This window comes from Pseudorca crassidens, chromosome 10 (assembly GCF_039906515.1).
Source record: "Pseudorca crassidens isolate mPseCra1 chromosome 10, mPseCra1.hap1, whole genome shotgun sequence".
Lineage (NCBI taxonomy): Eukaryota > Metazoa > Chordata > Mammalia > Artiodactyla > Delphinidae > Pseudorca > Pseudorca crassidens.
The window spans coordinates 80,546,316-80,570,505 of record NC_090305.1 but is presented as its reverse complement, the minus strand read 5'-3'; the positions used below and the strand labels follow the sequence as shown (position 1 = coordinate 80,570,505).

Sequence of the window (24,190 nt, the reverse complement as noted above, 5' to 3'; positions counted from 1 at the left end):
GACACCACAGCTCTAGACAATATATTTGTATTCTCAGCAGAAGAGGGAGGCAGCAAGAAAGGAAAAGGTTATACACCCAGATAGGTTCCTTTTTATGAGTATTTCATTCAAAAGCTTTTCCAGAAGACCCTCAATACCTTTCTGCCTCTGTCACATGGCTACCTATAGCTGTAATGGTGACAGGAAAAAAGTACTTGGCTTTTCAGCCTCTAAAATGGGAAGAACAAGAGGGGGTAAATGTAACTTCAAATGACTGAATAAACAAGAAAAAAGGAGCATTGAAATAAGATTAAAAGATTGAAAGGGGAAAGGAAAAACTAAATCCTAACAATAATACTTCTTAGTTTCGTTTATTAAGTCCTTACTCTGTGTCATATATGCTACATGTACCTTACATGTATTATGTCATCTAGTTTTCACAAAAACCCTACAAGGGAGATAAGATTATTTCCGATTTACAGAGGAGAAAACCAGTGTTAACTACGTGCCCAAGGACTTGTATTCAAGCTGGGATTTGACCTGAGTTGGTCTAACTTCGACACTGCCTCTCCTGAGACCAGCACTTAGAACGTGTGGTTTTCTCTTCACTGTGGATCCCATTTCACACTTCTCCAGAATGCTGCAGTAGATTACAAACTGCCTGAAATGCAGTGGGAATCTTCAGGCCTTGCTTAATGAGGTGGATTGAGCCAAGAATGCTTGAAGAGTTCTAGCAAATGCTGCTGCGGCAGCACTTCTCTCTGCAATAATTACCTTTCATCGGTTCAGGCTTTCTGCTCTTGGAACTCATTACTTCAATTCTGAATTCTGATCTGATGCACAAGTGGTTTCCTTACATATTGAATGCTTTGAGATGGCCTTCTATTTTAGGAGGATTCTGTTTGTAAGCGGCTCATAGAAGCCTGTTTGTCTATTTAAAATTGTACCGTCAGTTACTCTGGGCCAATTATCTTGGTGTGTTCATGCAAGGTCACCTTCAGGATTCAATCCTATCTAGATCAGTTACTTTTATCCAGAGATAAATTCTGTCCTACAGATCGGTTCTTAGACTTGTTATTTAAGGGAGTTCCTGAGAGAGATTTTCATTCACTTATACAGTCAGCAAAAGAATGCTAAGGAATCAAAAATGAATATGATCTCTGACTATACTGTGCCTTGGTCGTTTTATATCTTCAGAGCTTAATACTGTGCCTGGGATATATTAAACACTCAGTAGGCATATGTATTCATTCAACGCATAATTGGTTAGAGCCCATTATGTGCCAGACACTAGAAGCACAGCACTAAACAAGACAGACGTGCTTCTTGTACCTGTGAAACAGATGCTCTTACAGGGAGATAGACAATGAAAAGAAAGCAGAATTGTAAAATAAAGAAACAAGGCCCAACTGTCCATCAATAAGAGAATGGATAAATAGGGGTAGAGTCATACCATGTTGTACTACTCAGCACTGAGGATGACCAAGTGATTGCTACCCCCAACCATGTGCCAGAGTCTCGTAATGCTTGATTGCACTGACATCAGGTTCAAAAACAGACAAAATCAATCTGTGATGACAGAAGTCAGGTCACCACAGATGTAGAGAACAAACGTGTGGACACCAAGGGGGGAAAGTGGCAGTGGTTCGTGGTGGGATGAACTGGGAGATTGGGATTGACATATGTACGCTAATATGTATAAAATAGATAACTAATAAGAACCTGCTGTATAAAAAATAAAAATTAAAAAAAAATAAAAGAGATAGCTAGTGGGAAGCAGCCGCATAGCACGGGGAGATCAGCTCGGTGCTTTGTGACCACCTAGAGGGGTGGGATAGGGAGGGTGAGAGGGAGGGAGACGCAAGAGGGAGGAGATATGGGGATATACGTATACACATAGCTGATTTACTTCGTTATACAGCAGAAACTACCACAACATTGTAAAGCAATTATACTCCAATGAAGATGTAAAAAAAAGAAAAGGTTGCCTTTGGAGGGGGGTAATGCCTTTGGGGACGTGCAGGAGCTTCTGGGGTCCAGGTCATGTTGTTTATCTTGATAAGTGGATTGGTTCCATGGGAAAGTTCACTTTGTGAAGATTTCTCATGCTTTGTGCTTATGAGGTATATTTTTCTACATGCAGGTTATAATTCAATCACATAAATTTATCTTAGAAAAAGGTAAATACTGTCATAAAGGCTGTGGAAGAAATGCATAGGGTCTAGGGCAACTTGGATTAGTTTGGGGGAGCATCATGGTAGGCAGGGTGGTCTGAGAAGACCTTCGTGGGACATGCTGGGTAGGCTGAGTCTTCAGGGGGAGAAGTTGGCAGCCATGGGGAGAGGCAGGGGAAGAGCAACTCAGGCAGGGGGAACGGCAAGTGCAAAGGCTCCTGGGCAAGAAAGGTTAGGGTGAATTTGAGAAGGAGAAAAGAGGCCAGTGTGGCCAGAGCAGAGTCATTGGAGAGCAGAGTGAGACGAGACAAAGCCAGGAGTGGACAGAGGCCACATCATGAAGGGCCCTGGGGCATTTAGTCTGTGGCCTGCCCCTTATCATTGGACTCTTCTTTTGTCCCAGAGTGTGCTAAGATCCATGGCTACATCATCCCATTTCCTAGTCATCTTTCCAGCAACCCTAGGAAATAGGTTTTATAATCCCTATTTTATACTTGAAGAACCAAAGCTTAGGGAAAGTAGCTTTCCCAAGGTCAGCCACCTTGGAAATGAGTGGTATCACTAGGATTTGAACCCATATCCCTTTGACCCCAAGCCTACATTCTCAACTCCTGACCCTGCCTCTGAGCACTGGTGTTTAAGTAAAGAACGACTCCAGAGCATGATGCATGTGCCCTTAGGGTTGTGAACAAAGTCCTGAGCAAGTAGAAAACTCCAGCTGGGGAAGGCTGGGAAGGAGCCCATGGGCTGGATTTTGAAGATGCATGTGGAATTTTCCCACGGGCATGCTTTCTCAAGGGAACAGTCTTTGCCTTTCTCAAGGCGAAGACTCAAGAGGATCAAGCTTCACAGCAGCTGATGTCCACTGAGCGTACATGCTGTGCCAGGTTCTGCAATGGCTATTTTATGTATCGCAGTTAATCCTGACAACGATTGTCTGAGGTCGCTTTTGGCACCATTTTACAGGTAAAAAATGCTGAGGTGTCCAGAGGTTAGCCGTTTGCCTAGTGAGACACAGCTAGTGAGTTGATTAAGTGGACACTATGCTTGTTAAATTAGTGGTGAGAAAAGTAGTGAACACGGATGGGCAGGTGTCAAGCCCAGATGCAAACATAGCTCTGCTACGATAACCCGTGTCCCTAACTCTGCTGCCTGGAACTTGGGGTATCCAGGGAAGTGGCGTATGTTTTGTGGGGCTTCATGATGTGAGTTCTCTGAACTCAACTGAAATGAATGTTCTTGGAGGGCTTCTCTTTTTGAGTCTTTTTTTTTTTTAAAACCATCCCATTTGTGGTAATTTTTAAAAATTTAATATCATAGTGTAGTTAATTTACAGTGTTGGATTAGTTTCAGGTATACAGCAAAGTGATTCAGTTATACATATATCTATTTTTCAAATTTCGTTTTGTGAATTTTATAGTCTGTAATCTCTCTCCTCTGAAACCCTAAACCATACTTTTGTTTGTTTTTGGTATGCTGATACCCCAGTGCCTAGCCCTGGCCGGTGAGTTGAGAGGTCGAATGTATTTTGTTGACCTCAGGGCCTGGGGCAGGACCAGGCAGGGGCTAGGTGGTCTGTAAATATTTCTTAAAATAAATGAACACTAGGCTTATTTAACAAAAGGTTAGAGTGATAATGGATTTGGCCTGGGTCAACAATCTTTATCCTTCAGATGGTGTGCACCTTATTTTATTTCACATTACTTAAGCACTTAAGGCAAAAGCAGGGTTTATGGATCTCCCTTCCCTCTCTTGCCCCATCACCCCACTCCATCCCACCCCCGAAATCATGCAGAGTTAGTATGAATCTAGACTTGGAAGGAATTCTGAGCAAGAAATTCTGTGAGATGCCGCTGGTGGTGCTATGCTGTAAAGGTTTGAGACTTAAATCCGCCTGCGTGAAAGAAATTCACGTGATGATGTCATTTTTATGAGCAAATCAACCACTGCCTGATATTTCCGTGTAAATGATTTCAAGCACATACAAAATAACTATGATTTTCTGTATAACTCCTCTGATAACCAATATCGTTGCGTCAGAACAGGAAAGCTTAAGCGGCTTAGAAGTGAGTTCATTCCATGCGCTAGGCTCACGCCGTACAGTATGGTAGCTACTAGCCACATGTGGCTACTGAAAAGTTGCAATGGGGTTATTCCGAATTGAGATGTACTTTAAGTATAAAGTACATTAGATTCAAAGACACAGTGTAAAAAAAGAATGTAAAATGTTTCATTAATAATTTCGCTAATGATTACATGTCAATGTGATATTATCTTGACATGTTGGGTCTAACAAAGTATATGAAAATTCATTTCACCTGCTTTTTACTTTTTTTAATGTGACTAGAAAATGTAAATTTACTAGAAAATGTAAAATTACACTGACATTGGGCAGTGGTGCTCTAGAATAAAACTACCCCCTCTATATCTGCCCCCCAATTCACTGTTCCCCACTTCTCCCCAAGTACAAAAATTAACTAAAGCACCCCGACTTTCATCTATGTCTGTTCTCAGAAGTCTGTTTTGATTCATTTCCTGATGGAGTTAAAGCTCCTGTGAGGCTTCAGTCTCCTATAGCTTGAAGCTTTATTTTCTACTAACAAGACTTACATTGACTCTGATGATGCAAACACTCTAAATGAATATACAAACTCATAATTTTAAAGAACTCATGTGATTGAGTAGCTATAACTCTCCCAAGATAGTGAGTAATAAGGATTATCATCATTTTTCAAGTGAGAAAACTGAGGCTAGGATAACATTCATTTATTTAAACCCGGCCCTATTCCAGAAAGGCTTTTAAGTCCGTGGCCAATTCTGAGAACCTAAGTGGCTTTTCCAAGATGACACAATGGTCGATAGAACTGAGCCTGGAATAATCTTCTTCCTCTTTCTACTAGAGCAGCAGTTCTCACAGTGTCCCATTGTCAATTAGGAAGTGTGACTTTGCATAAATAATGGTTAAAAGAGTAAAGTTTTTAGCTGACTTTGTTTTTCGATAAATTAGAACTGATGAAAGGATACTCAAAAATAATTTGTCTTCCATACACTTCATTTATTCACTCATTCATTTAACATGAATGCCTGCCATGTATTAAAGCACTAAGTTGGCCCTGGGGAAACATCAAAGAACAAAATAGCAAGGAAAGGCAGATCATCTAACAAATTTGACGATAAATAACAAGTAGTTAGAATAAATGATGTGCCCCAGAATGACTTAGCAGGAAGATGTAGGCTAGGGTTTGGGAAGGGCTTCATAAGTTAGCACTGCTCATGCTGAGACTGAAGGACAGTGGGACACAGCCAGACAGAGAATGGAGGAGGAAGAATAAATAGGAATCTTTCAGGAATGCTTTCCTATGTGGGGAAGAAAGGGGGCTTGATGAGGCAGGGAATTACACATAACCTACTGCCCAAATTATCTATGCCACATCCTGGAAGTGTATCTTCGACCTAAATATCACCTTTCATGTGATCATGAATGTAACAACAGTAAAGTTTGAAAACCTTTGTATATTGCCATACTGCACTTAGCAGGGTATTTTCCCCCAAGCTTTATTGAGATATTATTGAAATATAACATATATAAGTTTAAGATGTCTGATGTGACAATTTGATACACGTATATATTGTGAAATCTTACCGCAATAAGGTTAGTTAACACTTTCATCCCCTCACATAATTACTGTTTTTCTCTTGTGGTAACAGCATGTAAGATTACTCTCTTCACAACTTTCAAGTACTTAATAAAGTATTGTTAATTATAGTCACTATGCTATACATATTAGATGCCCAGAACTTACTCATCTTATAGCTGGAAGTTTGCACCCTTGGACCCCATTTCCCCTACCCCTCAACCCCCAGTAACCATTATTCTAGTCTCTCTTTTTATGAGTTCAGATTTTTTAGATTCCTCATATAAGTGAGAACGTACAGTATTTATCTTTGCCTGTCTGACTTATTTCACTTAGCATAATGCCCTCAAGGTTCATACATGTTGTTGTAAAAGGCAGGATTTCCTTTTTTGTGGCTGAATAATATTCTAACGTGTGTGTCTGTGTCTCTGTGTATATAATTATCCAATGTGTGCCTGTTATATATATGTATACATGTGTATATGTGTGTTTGTATGTATATGTGTGTGTACATATGTATATATATACACACACGTGTGTGTGTGTGTATACATACATATATCACATTTTCTTTATCCATTCATCCATTGATGGGCAGGTAGGTTGTTTCCATGTTCTGGCTATTATAAATAATACTGCAACGAACATGGGAGTGTAGATATCTCTTCAGGATAGTGACTTCCTTTCCTTGGGATGTATACCTAGAAGTGGGATAGCTGGATCTTATGGTAGTTCTATTTTTAATTTTTTGAGGAACCACAGTGGCTACACCAATTTACATTACTACCAACAGTTCATGGGGTTCCCTTTTCTCAACACTTTTGCCAATACCTGTATCTTGTTTTTTTGATGATAGCTACTCTGGCAGGTGTGAGGTGATAGCTCATTTTGGTTTTGATTGGCATTTCCCTCATAATTAGTAAAATTGAGCACCTTTTTATGTACTTGCTGGCCATTTGCATGTCTTCTTTGAAAAATTGTCTATTCCAGTCCTCTACACTTTTTTATTCTTTTTTTTCCTATTGAGGTATATGAGTTCCTTACATACTTTGGATATTAACCCCTTATCAGATAGATGGTTTGCAAATATTTTCTCCTATTCCATAGGTTGCATTTTCATTTTGCTGATTATTTCTTTTGCTATGTGGAAGCTTTTGAGTTTGATGCAGTCCCACCTGTTTATTTTTGCTTTTATTCCTGGTGCTTTTGGTGTCATATCCAAAAAATCACTGCCAGGACCAATGTCAAGGAGCTTTTACCTTACGTTGTCCTCTAGTAGTCTTAAAGTTTCTGGTCTTACATTGAGGTCTTTAACCTATTTTGAATTAATTTTTGTGAGTGGTGTAAGATAGGAGTGCAGTTTCGTTCTTATGCATGTGAATATCCGGTTTTCCAACATTATTTATTGAAGAGACTATCCTTTCCCCATTGAGTATTCTTAGCTCCCTTGTCAGATATTAGTTGGCCATATATATGTGGATTAATTTCTGGGTTCTCAGTTTTGTTCCATTAATCTACGTGTCCGTTTTTATGTCAGTACCTTACTGTTTTGTTTATTATATCTTTGTAAAGCAGGATATTTCAGACCACCTGAGGGGCCCGTGCAATGGTGTGTTGAAAAAACCATCTCCCCAAAAAACAAAAACAAAACAAAACAAAAGAATCCAACCCTGATGTGTAGCATTTGCCAATTTCCGTGGTGTAAACACTCCCACCTTGGCTGATGTCTAGCTTCCAATAAAAAAATCATTGAATGCAAAATTGGGAAGAAATGTGTGGCAGCACCACATTTTATATCATTTCCACCATACAAACACATAGATGTAAGTGACCTCAAAAACTCAGCTAATAGCAAATGTGGTAAAATAACCAGGAAGCATTGAATTTTGAGTGTGTCTTACCCTTGTTTTCAATATAATTTAGCTGTAATTTATATTAATTTTTAGTAATGGCTTTGTTTAACGACTGCCTCACAGAATTCCCGTGAATATAATAATCAGCTCCCACACGCCTGTACAAGCCAGCTCTAGCACGTCAGTGGGCCTGGCATCTTCAACGTAAAGTAACCGTGATCCTTGTCTAGAGAAATTCCTCACTGTCCCCTACTTCTCTGTTTCTTACAGATCAGCAAACAGCAGCTGCAGACAGTCAAGGACCGGTTTCAGGCTTTTCTCAATGGGGAAACCCAAATCGTGGCTGACGAAGCCTTTATGAACGCTGTCCAGAGTTACTACGAGGTAAGATGCACCGGGCAGAAGAATGCCAAGACTGCTTGAGCCTGAAGCTCAGAGTTTCTGAACTACTGGTCGGTGAGAATAGTAGCCTTGGCCTTCTACAGGGCCATCCCTCCTGAGCCCAAGGGGTTGGTGATTGGTTACAATTTAAAGGAAAACAGCATTTTGTTCGGCAGGGTATGGGGGGAGTGGGGAAGAAAGGCTACTGTTTGCCAACCAATTGTTATAACAGGCAGAGTGGTGAGTACTTTATGTACCATTTCTTGTTTAATCTTGACAACAGTCTTTGAGTTAGGTACTGCCGTTATTCCCACTTTACTGATGAAGAGACTGAGGCTCAGAGAAGTTAGGTTAATTACTCAAGGTCACACAGCTGTTAAAATGCCACAGGCTAAGACTTGAACTCACTTGAAAGACTTGAAATGGGAAGCATTTTCCCACCACTTAACCCACTTTCTAGAGGATGGCAACACCTCCAAAGGATGTTGCCTTCACTAGCTTCCTTGTTCTTTCCGTTAAAATGGTGCTGTGAGTTCTTTTCTGCAAGTTAGAACAGCATCCAAAATGCAGCACTGTTCTCAGGTAGAAACCTATAAGTGAGAAAATATATCCTGAGTATATACCACAAGTGAATTTTCACCTCTAGACTTCAGAGGTTTAGTTATCAGTAAAGTGAAGTTGGAATTCCACTAGTATTTTAAATTTTGTAGTTATTCTTTCAAAATGTGCACATTTGCTATCGTTTGTACGTCATTAATGAAGTGAACATGCCATATCTTCCTATTGGTAATGTTTACCTCACATACATATCATTTGGTCTTTGAAAGACATTTAACTTTGTATTAATCTATTTTCATCTGAACCAGATATTCTCTGTATTTGGAATCCTGTGCCCCAAATGTCTTACCTATTGTCAAGGCTAGATTACAACCATTAGAAACCACCCCCTAAGCATTAAAAAACTGATGGAATCCTGCCATATGCAATTCAACCTAATAACAATAAATTGTGAAGTAGGTGTTAGGAAACCCAACCGACTTCTGATTTTTCCCCTGTGGGATTGCTTTGCTGATTTTCTTCCTTCTTTTCTTTTTTCAATTATTAGGTGGAAAATTATTTTAAAACAAAAACATAGGTGCTCCCACTTTGCTGATGCTCCAGGTACATGCTTCTTCTGCCCATTGGGTGCTCCATTTCTCAGAAGATGCTTTAAAAAAGTTATTTGATTGATTCCGTAACACTCTCCTTCCTATTGCTCCAGCACTTGACTCCTTCTTTCATGGAAAGAGTTGAGCAAGATTGCAATTAGATCTTGTGAAAATATTATTGATTTGTTTCCTAATTAGCCTTTAATAGTAAACAGCCTTTGTCTCTGTGATGTTTGCTGGGTCCATCCACAGACTCATCTTGCACACCGTTTCCTCAATGAAATTTCTGTTTGGATCTGTTCTAGACATCTGGTTTGTTTTCATATGTGTCAAATTTAAACATTTTTTCATTAATACAAGTAGTATTAATGATTGCCAGTAAGGGTCGAACTTGGTGCTTTCTCTGATGTGACACATTTTTTGGTTGGATTTGAGGGAGAGTGGAAATGAGGTTTGTAATCACGGTGGTGGTGTGGTAGTGAATAACCTAAATATATTTAAGAAAAGTTCTGTTTAGAAACCACCAGGGAATGAAATTAATTTTTCCCCCTTTCGTCAAAATCCAAAACCCAGTTGAGACCAGGTAGTTCCTTATCAATAGTTCTCCATGTTTAAAGTCATTCACCAGTTTGTAAACTTGTAGATTGCAGATCTTAATGAGAAGGCTCATTTGACTAATGATATAAATTACAAGAAAGTGCCACTTCTGTCTGTTAATTAAATTTGAAAATTAATAGTCATCAACTTGCTAATGAGTCTCTGGAAATTACCACGACATCTATAGTGATCCTGATATCTTCCTCTATCGTGGCTAGTTTATTTGAAAGAGCTTCCTTTAAGTCTGGTGAGAATACAGACCTTAAGAAATTACTGAATATTTAATATTAAGATCTGAGCAACAGGAAATAATGTGGGGTATTAATTATTTACCATAGTCATTAGCAAAGCTTTAGAGAGTCTTAAGATTCATGTTTCCTGGGAAGCCTAATCCTCTGAAACAGAGGTCCCCAGTCAAGGGATCAGGATTAATCCTTCACTGGGGCACACTCCAGGTTGATTACCCATCCCTTTCTCTCTCTCCCTCTACTCTTGGGCAGTGGAGAAGCTCGTGTGTCTTTCTCTGCCCTCCTCTGGGATGCAGTTGTTTCCCTGTCAGTATCTGTCCCGGGCAGGACTCTTTGGATTACAAGTACAGACACCTAGGTCAAACTGGCTTAAGCCAATAATGAGATTTGTTTGCCCAAGCAGCTTAAAGTCCAGGGATAGATCTGACTTTCGCTGGATCGATGTGGCTGGATCCAGAGACTCTAAAGATGCCAGCAGGGTGGGTATCTTTCCCCCCACACCTCGGCTTTGTTCTTCCCCGGTTGGCTGCATTCTTGGGTAGGTTCTTTCTATGTGAACAACACTGAAAGTTCCCATCCTGCCAGCTTAGCAACTCCAGGGGCAAAGAGAGTACTTCTTTGCTGAGAGTCCCAGCAAAAGGCCCCAGGTGACTTGGTTGGACCAACATGGGCCCTGTGTCCATTCTTGAACTAATCACTATAGATGAGGGGTGGCATAGACCGAGGACAGATAACACCGCTGGAGCCAGAGTGCAGGCTCGGTTGTACTGGAACCGGTTGTGTTGAAAATGGCCTGGTTTCCCATCAAGAAATTGGGCGTGCTTTTGAACAGAAGGGGGAATGTGTGCTCAACAGGTAAAACCAACAGATACTCTCCTTCTAAATTCTCAGCCGCCACCCCTCACATACACACACACACACGCACACACGCGCACGCACACACACATACTCCACTCCACTGTTTGTATAAACACTGACACATCCCAATTTACCAGTGAAAATGACAATTTAAAAAAAACCAAACTTTTTCTCCAGAAACTGACTATAGTCAGTTACTATAGATTACTATAGTCAGTTACTAAAGTCAGTTTCAGGCAATGGCATTGTTTTGCTAAGACAATAATGGTTTGTCAACTTGCTAGAGTAGTAAAGAGCAATTTTTTAAAAGTAAAGCGAGTGGGGAGCCACTGTCCTTCTGCCATCTGTGCCCACCCATATCCAGCCCAGTCTGGCCCCAGCTGGCCAGCACTCCTTGCAAGCTGGTCTCCAGGATAGAGGGAGACCAAGGTTCCCTATGGCTCTCGCGAGCGTGCAGGTTTATTTTGTCCTTCCCGTGTGGCCCTGATTGGCAGAGCAGATCAAGCAGAGCAGGAGATTAATCCTTTAATCTCTTTCATTGTGGCTTGGAGGGTGGGCACTGAGATGGATGCTCTGAGATCTGGCCCTGCAACTTTATCCTGTTTTCACAGCCACGGTCCTAAGCCATCAGAGAGCCCACCCTTTTCTCCAGGGCCCCCTCATCTTTTCTAACTCTCAGCTCTTTTAAGAAAAATTGTGAAACATAAGCCCTCCCACCCTCCATCCTCACCTCCCTCCCCATCTCCCTGCTTGATTTTGGTTCCTTCACACGCTGGCCCCGACATCATAGAAAAGAGGTGGATGGAAAGGTCTTACAGAACCTTCCTCACTGAGATCCTGCCAGGAAGGAAACATGGGGAGATATAGTGGGAAGAGGGAGTGTAGAATAAGGGAGAAGACATACCAACACTCATTTTAGAACAGGACAGCCGGTATCTGGACTTCCGCCAGCGCCACTGTTACAACTGAGTTTTGTTTCGTTTTGGTCTTAGCTGATCTTCTCTAACAAAGCCCCAGTTAGTTTTTGTCAAACTAGATTTGAATGGTGTATCAGACACAGTTCTTCGGTTGCTAGCAAAAGAAACTGACTGTGGCTGAATTAAGCCCTAATAATAACAACAACTGTTGTTTTGTTATTAAAGGAAATAACCAACCTAAAGAAAAGATGGAAACCAGGACAGCTTAGCCTCAGGAAGCCGGGTAGCAGGATTTAATGCACACGCCATCACTGGTATGAATCTACTCCAACCCCATTCCATTCTTAGGCCTCCGCACTCTGAATCTGATCCCCAGAAGGGGAAGTCTGATCGCCAGTCACAGGACTTGTCCTTCCTTTGCAAGGTCCTGTGATTGACAGTCCCACTGAAACTGTGTGCAGTGACAAATGTGTTTTCGGACTGAGGTGCTGTCATCAGAAGGGGACGGACGGTTGGCAGGCAAAAACTGCAGGTGTTCTCTGCACAGGGTGACAAACGTTCGTTTGTCTTTATGACTGACCTTATTTTAATCTAAGAAAAGTAGATGTCAGGTCACACCTGGCTATTTTTCTAAAATAAAGCTACACATTTTCCAATAAGCAAAACCACTATAATTCCTCAGTGGCCTTGAAATAGATATATCCCTAGGAAAAGAGTAACTAGCCATTCTAAAGGCATTCATTCTTGTGAAAAAAGTCAGGCAAGGAAGGAGGGGGCAGAGGGCCAAGTGGTTAAGAGGATGAGTTGAGTGTCCAAAAGACGTGGAGTTGAACTCCATTTCTGCTGCACACGGGCTGTGAGACCTCAGCCACATCTGAGCCTCAGCTTCTTCATCTGTAGTGGGATCTTGCTTGCATAATTGTTGTCAAGACTAAATTACACACACATACACACAAACACACACACACACATACACACACACACACTCAGACACACAACCTCCCTGTAAATCTAGCAACTGGAAAGTGCTATTATGAATATATTAAGGTTAGAGGGGAAGAGTGGTGGTGTAGTGCCCACGTGCTGTATAGAAATAAATGAGAGGGACTTCCCTGGTGGCGCAGTGGATAAGACTCTGCACTCCTAATGCAGGGGGTCTGGGTTCCATCCCTGGTCAGGGAACTAGATCCCACATGCATGCTGCAACTAAGAGTTCGCATGCCACAACTAAGGAGCCCATGTGCCACAACTAAGGAGCTTGCTGGCCGCAACTAAGACCTAGTGCAACCAAATAAATAAATAATAAATATTAAGGAAAAAAAAGAAAGAAATGATAGAGGAGAGTTGAAAGTTATGGAATCAATCCACTCCCTAGTTTGGGGCCTGGACATTGGGTGTGGAAGATACAAGGTCAAGGAAGGGCAAAAGGACGTAGAAAGGGGAAAGAGAACTACTTTTGTTCCTAATCTACCATCACGTACCACAGCTCATGGCCCCAGATGTGCTTCCTAAGTTTGCCCAGGATAACCTTACTTTCTGGTGAAGAATAACTTTAAGATCCAAAGATGCTTTTTATTTTAGAAATTAACATGCACCTTGCCTCAGTGAAGGTAAAATTTCTCATTTTTCCATGTAGAAAGGGGTGTTTTAAATGACTGTGAAAGTCAAACATGCCAAATATAAAAACAGACAATGTAGGGAAAAATGTAAATGAAATGGTTAAGAAAAATACCTGTAATCCCATGATCCTAGACAACCACTATTACATTTTGGCATATATATTTCTACGTATTTTTTGATGTGTCTATACACATAAAGATAGCTCCTTGATTTCCATGTTAAGATGGAAAGTAACTAAAAAATATTAATAACCCACTTGTTTCATTTCACAGTTGTTTTCTATCTTCTTTCGTCGTCTTCAAAACTCACACATATGATATACTCTCATCAGTAAAGTGTTATTACCTGTGATGTTCTCAATCAAGGGTTATGCTCCTATGCCCCAGCCCCACTTCACCCCTACCATTGGAAGTCTCTGGTTTGACAGCATATCATGGACATCTTTTGTGGGTTTTTTTTTTTTTTATTGGAGTTTAGTTGATTTACAATGTTATGTTAGTTTCAGGTGTACAGCAAAGTGAATCTGTTATACATATACATATATCCACTCTTTTTTAGTTTCTTTTCCCATATAGGTCATTACAGAGTATTGAGTAGAGTTCCCTGTGCTGTACAGTAGGTCCTTATTAGTTATCTTTTTTTTTTTTTTTTTTTTGTGATACGCGGGCCTCTTACTGCTGTGGTCTCTCCTGTTGCGGAGCACAGGCTCTGTACGCGCAGGCTCAGCGGCCATGGCCCACGGGCCCAGCCGCTCCATGGCATGTGGGATCCCCCCAGACCGGGGCATGAACCCGTGTCCCCTGCATCGGCAAGCGGACTCTCAACCACTGCGCCACCAGGGAAGCCCTAGTTATCTATTTTATATAGAGTAGTGTGTATATGTCAATCCCAATCTCCCAATTTATCCCTCCCCCCACTTACCCCATGGTAACCATAAGTTCATGGACATCTTTTGATGCTGATGAAAAAAAAAGTTATCTTTTTAATGGCTTCATGATACTCTATTTAAAAATAACAGGTAACTTTTATTACATTCTTGTAGTAGAGCACCATGCTCACCGGTTGACATTCATTGTCTCACTGAATCTTCACTCAAATCCTACACGGGAGGGTGATTGTGATTCCCATTTGAAAGATGATAAAACTGAAGCCCAGAAGCCTGAAGCAATTCGCTCAGCTGACCAAGCTAGCACCTGGTGGAACCAGGATTTGATCCCAGGTCATCTGACACTAAAGCCCGCTGCTCCCATTATGTGTGTGCCATTCATTAGTAAAACTCATTAGTAACCTGGTTGTTGTAGGTTTTTAAAATCTTATTTACTCTAGCATCTAGGTATTTTTCTTATTTATGTTGAAATGACATGCCTTTGTAGAGCAGGAAAGGATCCATCTTGTGTTCTCAGCCTGTCTGTGAAGAAGCCAGAGCTGGGTCAGCTTTACCCCGTATCGCCTACAATCATCAGTTACCGATGTGCTTGTGTGTTTCTAAAACAACCTTGAGGTTGCTTGGCTCTGGCGATGGAGCAAAGGACTGATGGATGGGGTTGAGTCGCTGAATTGACTGCCCTTCCCCATTCCGTATTTATTTGTTTATCTGCCCTCTCCCATCATGACCTGCCTGTCTGGGAGTTGGCAGGTAGGGAGGATTTATGGATGTGCTGCATAGAGTTATGCCTGGAGTTGAAGCCTCTCACAACAGTTACCAAAAAATGAAACAGAAAACAAAACCCAAAGTACCCGATAGAGCTCCAGGTACAAATGAGTTTCAGGGGTCGTTTTAGAGACACACAAGCGTGTCACTGGCCCCACTTCCCTTCTGACAGACTGAGAAGCCAAGACAGATGATGTGCCTGGAAAATTAGTTTTCCGCTACCGCCTTCTCTCCCCGTGGCTGTCTTGCTGCCTTTTGGCACTTGGCTGTCACCTCGATGTTCCGCCTCCTTCCTCTATGCTCTTGACATTCCACTTACCTCCTTTCGTTCTGGGGCCTGGCAGTTATATCCTACCTGTGGACAGAGGGAGCCTTCCAGTTTTCAGAGTCCTTTCAGTTTGATCCTCATCAAAGAAGTCTGGCTGGGTGAACCCCATGTGATGGCAAAGGAGAGAGTGGTTGACAGAAGTTAAGTGACTTATCTAAAGCCATCTGCTAGTAGTTCAACAAATATTTATTGAGTGGTTACTGTGTACAAAGGAAGGGACTGTGGGAAACAGATAATGTGCTCAGGGTCCAGGGGTCACCAGTTATGGATGCCATCTGGGACCAACGTGCCAATATCCTCATTTCTTACCCTGTGTTGTCAGGTCCCATGGAAAAATGTAGCGTCAGTCAATTGTTTTAAGAGACCATTATATTGTGCTTGTTGGTTGCTCCTTTACCTTCGTTCCCCCATCCAGATATAATCTCCATAGGGTCTCTGCTTTGAGATGTCTGCTTTGTTCGTGTCGTTCCTTCACCGATTCTGTCATTCAGCATAGCACCAGCTATGTGCCAGGCACTGTCTTAGGCACTCGGAAGAAATAATAGGAAAAAAAAGCAGCTACAATTCCTGCCTTCCTGGAACTTATAGTCTAGCTAGAGCCTCAGATATTAACTAAATAGTCACAGAGACAAATAGCAGCTGTGGAAGGGCTTTGGGAGAAAGGAATATGGTGCTGAGAGCTTATAACGGGGGCCTGCTACAGGTTTGTGGGACACTGATATGGACAAATGGGAGGAGGATATGGCTTCATCATTGATTGAATGTTTTTAAGTCACCTCTGATAGTCGTTAGCGCTGACAACAAAGAATTAACCCCTTTGCATCCCTGCCACCATCATCACTCGCCTATGCTCATAAGGTGTCTCTCAGCTGGCCTCCTGCCTATTCTCTTGTCCCTCTTCAGGTCTGTTTTCCACATTAAAGCCAGAGAATGTGAACTTGATTGTGTCATGTCCCAGCTTAAAGCCTTCAATGGCTTCCCAGTGCCCTTCAGATGAAAACCAATGTTCTTAATGGGGCCTCCCATGCCCTTGGCCAGCTGACCCCTTCTGCCCATCTTATACTGGTCATTCTCCTACCCCTCCTGCCCCAGCCATACTGGCTTCTCCTTATTTTCTCAGATCCTCAGTGTATTTACACATATTGTTCCTTCTTTCACTCTTTTCCTACCCATCTTTCACATTTCATGTCTCCTCCAGGAAGGCTTTCCTATCTGCATATTGGAATATATTCCTGGCTACGGGCACCCATGAACCTGTGTATTTTCCCTTGGCTAGCACTTGTCCCAGATTGTAATGATGTCTGTATGGGATGATTAGGACGATGTCATGGAGGCACGAGGGCTGGATCAGCATCTGTTTTGCTCCCCACTGTAACCGTGGCAGCTGGCACATGCCTTCCCCCAGTGAGTGTCCAAAGAAAGGGTGAATGGGCTCATGGAGAAGAGTATAAACATTACAGCTGAAAAGACAAGCTCAAACTTTTATAGTTCAACTCTCTCAGTGTACAGAAAAGAAGTTAGAGGATCAGAGAATGGAGATAACTTACCCAAGGTCACACAGCAAGTTAGTGGCAGAGCTGGCCTGAGATCATGGTTTACAAGTCTTGTCACAATGTTATACTGCCTCTCCAGAAACTTCCTCTTTTGCTTCACAACTTTGATGTACTTTGAGATGTAGACCTGTAGCTGAGGCACAGTGTGTTACATGGAGAAACTACCTGCATTAAGCATTACAGATTTTCGGGTGAATTCCTAGCTCATTAAAGCCTGTAAGGCCTGAGGATTCATTTGAAACTTTTTTTTTCTATAATTGATTTTTAAATGAACTCTAAGGTCTCAACTGAGTACCAGTTCCCAGGCACAGTGGAGCTGGCCATGGCCTCCAGCCTGTGAAGCACACCCTCAGCCCCCCTTCTCTCTGAATTAGTTCATTCAGTTGACAATAAATGGAACTCATCTTTCTAACATCTCTCCTCCCCAAGGAAGGCTTTGTGATGAAGCAGGAGGCAATGAGATGCCCCTCAAGCGATTGCCTGCCAAAGGCATCCCCTGAAATCCGACAGGGGAGTGAACATTTCTTCCGCCTCTGGAAGGCTATTTATGCACCTACTGAAGTGTGACCAGGACACAGCTCAGAAGTGTCAGACGTTTCCTCTTTGTGAACGGGAAGCAGCAGCTTCACTGCCTTGTATGACACCCTAGAACTGTGTAGCTTGTATAAGCTCCCGAATGGTGGGCACTGGGGTGAAAGCAAATTATTCTTAATGGCTGCTTCATCCCAGGACCCAGGCAGCACCAGCAAAGCAACCAGGGGTTCTCCCACCAGGCAGGTGAGACCCGTAGGAAAGGGAGGAGCCAGGGTGAAGTCAAAAGACCGTGCGTTTAGAGTCAGCCAATTTGAGTTACCAAGAGCAAGTCCCTTCCCCTCTCTGGAGTCTTGGTTTTTCCTTTTACAAAACGGATCGAGTCTAATGCCTTGTCATTCACTCTCAAAGCGCCAGGCCCCCCTCTAGAGATGGATGATATTTGGGGGGGACAAGAAAGGCACAGTCCTTGCCCACGTGGAGTTTACATTTGGGGAGGGGAGACAGGCGTTAAATACATATTTACCTAATCCTTGTTCGGTTTTAATTGTGATGAGTATCACTGAGAGGCTAAAATGAGATATAAATAGTGGACTATGTACTGTGTAAAGTGCTGTGTACCAGACATCATGCCAGATACTTTACATATAAAAATAATAACAACCAAAACAACTTATATGGCATTAATATGAGCCACTTTTTAAAGTGCTCATCATATATTGACTCATTTAATCCTCATTTAAAAACACTTGTGCTGTAGAAACTACTGTTTTCCCCATTTTATAGATGAGAAAGCTGAGATACAAAGAGGTTAATTTGCCAAAAGAAATACTGCCACTAAGTGGCACAGAAAGGCCCCAGGCTGTGTGAGCAACTGAGTCTCTACACTGTATGCTGCTTCTCAGGATATGACTGTCTCATTTCATGCTTTCCACAACCTAGTAAATGCCATTGTTATTCCCATTTTCCAGATTTGGACACAAAGGCAAAACATGTAAAGGCCCTCTCTCAGTTCCCACAGCTAGGAGGTAGCGGGGCAGGATGCGATTCACACTGGTGCCTCCCGGGAGGCTCGTGAGGGGGTCCGCCCAGGCCCAGCCACCAGCCTCCAGCCTCACAGGGAGTGTGTTACTGCCGGGCGGCTTCCTGATGTCTGTCCTGCCCTGCTGTTGCTCAGGTGTTCCTGAAGAGCGACCGCGTGGCCCGCATGGTGCAGAGTGGAGGCTGCTCCGCCAACGACTCGCGGGAGGTCTTCAAGAAGCACATCGAGAAGAGGGTGCGCAGCCTGCCCGAGATCGACGGCCTCAGCAAGGAGACCGTGCTGAGCTCGTGGATGGCCAAGTTTGATGCCATTTACCGCGGGGAAGAGGACCCCAGGAAGCAGCAGGCCCGGATGACAGCCAGCGCAGCTTCCGAGCTCATTCTGAGCAAAGAGCAACTCTACGAGATGTTCCAGAACATTCTTGGGATCAAGAAGTTCGAGCATCAGCTCTTGTACAACGCCTGCCAGGTAAGGTGTCTGTCACCTGGGCCCAGAGCTGTGAGTAAAGCAGGCCACATGATGATTTCTGTGTGCCCTAGGCATCACTGCCTTCATGTGCATTTCTTGATTAAAAAAAATATTTTTTATTACATCTTATAGCTGCATTGGTAAAAGTTGAATATAATCCAGGCTAGAATATATTCAGGTTTTTCTTCTGATTTTTAAAAAGAAATTTAAATGTTTTGTGAGCTCCTAAAAATCTCATGGACCCTGGGTATTATGTGTATTGTGTCTAAGGGGTCAATTGGCCCATGTGTGGAAAGTGCCAAAAGATCAAAATGATGATTGTTTGTTTGTTTGTTTGTTTTTAAAGATTATGTGTCTTTAAAATAGGTGGTATTTACCAGTTGAAGGGCTTGTATTTCCTCAGTTGGGGAGACAGCTGGACTTAGCACCTGGTCGTCAAGTGAAATTATTTAAAACAGAAAGCTTCCAGAACACCTGAGTTTGTCATACCCATATGTTAGTCACATCTACATTTCTGAGATGGCTGGCTGAGGCCCACTTGAGCCCACCCCAAAAATGAAGTTACCTTTTCTCTGGATCACAGTTTGGGGGCGTGAAGTACCCTAGATCTTCATTGCCTGTGACCGTTTCCCCGTTACATTTCTTTATTCACCCACTATTTATTATGTGCCTACTTTGCAGTCTTTGCAGATTTTATTGAATGTTGCTCGGGAGCATTTTTAAAAGGCACATTTGCAGCCCACGGCCCTAGATTCCAGTTCTGCATGCTCAGGGTAGGGCCCAGAAATCTGCATTTTAAACAAGGGCCTCCCTTCCTGGTAATTTTGCTGCCCTTTGCCTTTTAAGAACCATTATAAAAATTCAGCTGTGCCCTGGTTTCCCTGCACCAACTCTGCCCCTAAAGTTGGTAAAGTGAAGACACTGTAGTATATTGGCTAAGAGTTGTTCCTTGCTCAGAATCCAGCAGACCTAGGTAAATCTTAAGATGGCACCTCACTAGCTTTGGGGCCTTGGGAGTTAGTTAACCTCCCCACATATGAACTTGGGATGCAACTGTTATGAGAATTCATGTGTGTAAAGCCCAGAGTAACATGGGGCACTGTGTAAATGGTAGCAGTTAAAGTATGTTATAGTCTACTGGAAGAGGCAAAAAGTCAACAGACAACATCAGAACAGTGCCATAAATGTTTTTATTGGTTTTTAATTTTTAACGTTTTAAAATTTATTTTGGAGTATAGTTGATTTACAGTGTTGTGTTACTTTCTGCTGTACGGCCCAATGAATCAGTTATACATATCTCCACTCTTTTTTAGAATCTTTTCCCATATAGGTCATTACAAAGTATTGAGTTCCCTGTGCTATACAGTAGGTCCTTATTAGTTATCTATTTTATATATAGTAATGGGTATTTGTCAATCCCAATCTCCCAATTTATCCATCCCCTCTTCCCCCTTGGTAGTTTGTTTTCTCCATTTGTAACTCTATTTCTGTTTTGTAAGTAAGTTCATTTGTATCCTTTTTTTTAGATTCCACATATAAGTGATATCATATGATATTTGTCTTTCTCTGTCTGACTTACCTTCACTTAGAATGAGAATCTCTAGGTCCATCCATGTTGCTGCAAATGGCATTATTTCGTTCTTTCTCATGGTTGAGTTATATTCCACTGTATATAAGTAAATGTTTAACATGAGAGCTACAGGATTTTGAGGCTTCCTTATTCCTGCCTCCATGGCTACCCCCTAATTCAAGACACCCGCATCTTTTACCTGGATGACCAGTGTCTACCCAACTGGTAACCCTGCCTCCCTTCTTGCCCCATGATAATGCACCCATCACGCACCAACTCAAGTGATCTTTTAAAATTGTAAATTGGATCATGACATTTCTGTGCCTGAAACCTTCCAGGGGCATCCCATCACCCCTAGAATGATATTCCAACTCGTCACTACGGCTTGAGGAAGAACAGGAATCAGCCCCGATCTATACCACTTTCCCTGCGTGCTTACTCACTGGCCTTCTTTCTGTTTCCCCAACACATCAGATTGGTTCTGGGCCTTTGCGTTTGCTCTTCCCTCAATTTAGAATGCTCTTTTGCCAAGACCTTTGCCTGACTGGAACAGCTCAAATGTCAACTTCTCCAAGAGGTTTTCCAAGACCACCCCATCTAAAGTTCCCCCTTGCCACACACCTCATCAAGTCATTCTCTTTCCCATTCCCCCATCCTATTTTTATCAAAGCCTTTACCACTATTTTCCATTTCTTGTTCATCTGTTTTTATCTGTTTATTATCTGTCTCACCCTCCCCGCCCATCTTTCACCAAAATGTTGGCCTCATCAGGGTGGCAGTTCATCTCTGCCTTATTTGCTAGTATCTCCAATGCATGAAACAGTTCTTGGCACAAAGTAGGTGTTCAGTAAATGCCCACTGAATTAACAAATGGATCATGGCAGTTTGCTTTACCTGGTTAGTAGGGTCTTATCAACCATTGTAGCTGACCCAGAAATTTCTGGATGTTTTACTAAATAGGAATCTGTTTAGCATTTCATAATATAATATATACATTACATTCAAAGGAATTCCTGACACCCTACTTTCTTCTAAGCCCACTTCAATTCAGAGCACTTATTGCCTACCTGAAGGTAGAGAGTTCCTGTGATGGGCCAAGAAGTATTTCGAAATTCTCAAATAAGTCTCAATGTGAAATTAAATTTAATTATTCTTTTTAATTAAAATGGTACTGCATCCCATGTGGCACTTGTAGAATAGGGTAAACAGGTGGCATTACCATCCATCACCACCATCTTCTCTACGGTAAGAAGATGGGTTGTCATAGCTTCAAAAAGATCGACAATCACCCAGCTGGGTGATAAGTAATACTCAAAATTACAGTTAGTCATGTGTTCCTAAACCTGCTAGGCATAAAGTGATTCTAGGAATTCATTTTTCTTCTTATTGCAGCAGCTAGCTTATCATGCAAATATTCTGTTCTTGCTTAGACATCAGCGTCATTGGAAAGAGTCTATTGTTATGCCATTCTTACCTTGATGGCTTTGAACTTGTTGAATAGGGTTAAGAGGCAGCACCTTATTTTGCTCTTTTGTCATAAAAAATGAATTAATTTGACTCGTATTTTCAACATCTGTTCTATGAGTTAGAAAAAAATATAATAAAAGAATCATGTCCTCTCTCCCCAAAATAATGATTGTCCCCTTAGTTAAAAGAGAATTATAAGACATATAAAGGGAAGTACTTCTTGGGACAGGAATACTTAAGACATTTCTTATTATATTTTATACTCACACCTACATCTGATTATTGCTTCAGTGGTTCAACTCAGTAGAAATTAGGACAAATAGCATATGAAGAAGAAAAAAAACCCACAAATTAATTCTAAATACATGATTATTTTTAACTTCCATGTCTTTAGTCATCTGAGTTATGCAATTGTATTGACAAATACCAGAAATATTTTAAAAGAAATATAACACTGGTAATAATAATACATTACAAATGTTATAGAATTGGGTATTCTCATAACTTACTGGTGGAATAATTTATTATGGTAAACTTTCTATAGAATAATCTGTTAATTTGCAGCAAAACCCCTTTATAATGGGCAAACCATTTAACCTGGCAGCTCTCCCTCTAGGAATTTGTTATAAGGAGATACTTAGAGATGTGTACAAGAGTATTAAGTCCAAAGATGTTCATTGCAGCATTTTGTATGACAGTGAAAAAATGGAAGCAACTTTAATTCCCAGCCGTAGGAGATTAATTACCTAGATTTTGATTGAACGGTATGAGAGAATACTCTTCAGCCAGTAAAACAACTGAAGAAGAAAGCTTACCACATGGGGAAATGTTCATGACATATTTCTAAGTGGAAAATCAGGCTATGAACCAGAGTGTGAAGACATAATCCCACTTTTATGGAAAAAGTACTGGATGGGTAAAAAATAAAACCTTCAGTATGCTTATCTTTAGGGATAGCATTATGGTTGATTTTCATGGTTTTCATTTGTGCTTTTCGGCGTTTCCAAATTTTCTTCCTGAAGCACATAGGTATTTTGTAAATAGAAACAAATAGCAAAAATATCAACAAAGGAACTATCAAAACAATAGGATAAGAAGAAAATTATCTTCAGCAATGTATTCTAGACTCCAGCCATTAGTATACCACCTTGATGATTTTTTCCATTTCCAAGTACTACCTGTGTGATTATTTATTTAATATTCCTAATTAAGCCAACTCCTAACTCACTTTTTAAGCCTATCTTTATTCTTAGAAGTAATATACGTGAAATCACAGCTTTGGTGTACTAGATCTTTTTAAACAATAGGCATTAAAGTGAAACATAACCATTAAAATAGGAGCTCTTCGTTAGTCTGCCTCTTACATCATCTCTCGCCACCAGTGATACAGGAGACCTGGCTATGGTGACCAGGGCCTTGAAATACTGACGTCGGTGGGATAGATCCCTCTCACGCCATCCCTGAAAACAGTCCCAGACTGATGAGAACAGATTTCACCTGAAGTCTGTACTTCTCACACCCTGCAATCAGGTTTCAGAAATCATAGATTTACTCACTCGCTTTCTCAGAGATTACACTCAGCTCTGCAGAATTCGATCCACTTGTAGGGGCAAAGATACAGAACTGAAAATCGTATGACTTACGTTCACACCCTGCTTGTATCGGTTTTTGTTTTGTTTTATATTTTCTGGTCCTTCTCCTTACAAGACAGAGCAGTTCATAGGTGCTTCCAAATCCAGAAATACGCATGGTTCCTTGTACGCATATTGCATTTTAGGGGAAAGTGTAATCTGATTTCTGGTGTAGCTTTCTGATGGTCCCTATGATCTCTCTATGAGGTGCTGCTGGGAACTGCAGTTTTTATCTCAAATGAGAAATGATGTTTAACAAAGAGTGATTCTATCACTTAGCATATCAGCTGTCTGTTATAACATGAACCATGTCTATCAATCCATTTTTTAAAAAGGAAGCTTAATAAATGTCTCCATATTTACTCATAGAATTTTTAAAAGTAGATTGTGTTTATCTGAGATTGCATGGGTCTGTCTCTTAGAAGAGCTTGCTCATACTCAACAGAATCATTGTAAAATCATTGGAAACCCTTATTGTGAAATCAGTGTTGTTTTTATTTTCCTAAACTGTTGAGAGGAGGCAGTCAGTTATGTAGCTA

The 24,190-nt window shown here is 41.4% G+C and overlaps 1 protein-coding gene across 25 annotated transcripts in view; it reads left to right on the top strand.

The window, feature by feature from the left end:
* CADPS (calcium dependent secretion activator) overlaps positions 1-24,190 on the top strand; it is an 804,945-nt gene that overhangs the window by 419,031 nt on the left and 361,724 nt on the right. For all 25 annotated transcript variants that reach the window (XM_067755076.1, XM_067755075.1, XM_067755054.1 and 22 more), the window contains 2 exons: positions 7,912-8,025; positions 18,651-18,983. In XM_067755076.1, the coding sequence (XP_067611177.1) occupies positions 7,999-8,025; positions 18,651-18,983 (360 nt within the window). In that variant the 5' untranslated portion in view covers positions 7,912-7,998. The remainder of the gene's footprint in view (positions 1-7,911; positions 8,026-18,650; positions 18,984-24,190) is intronic.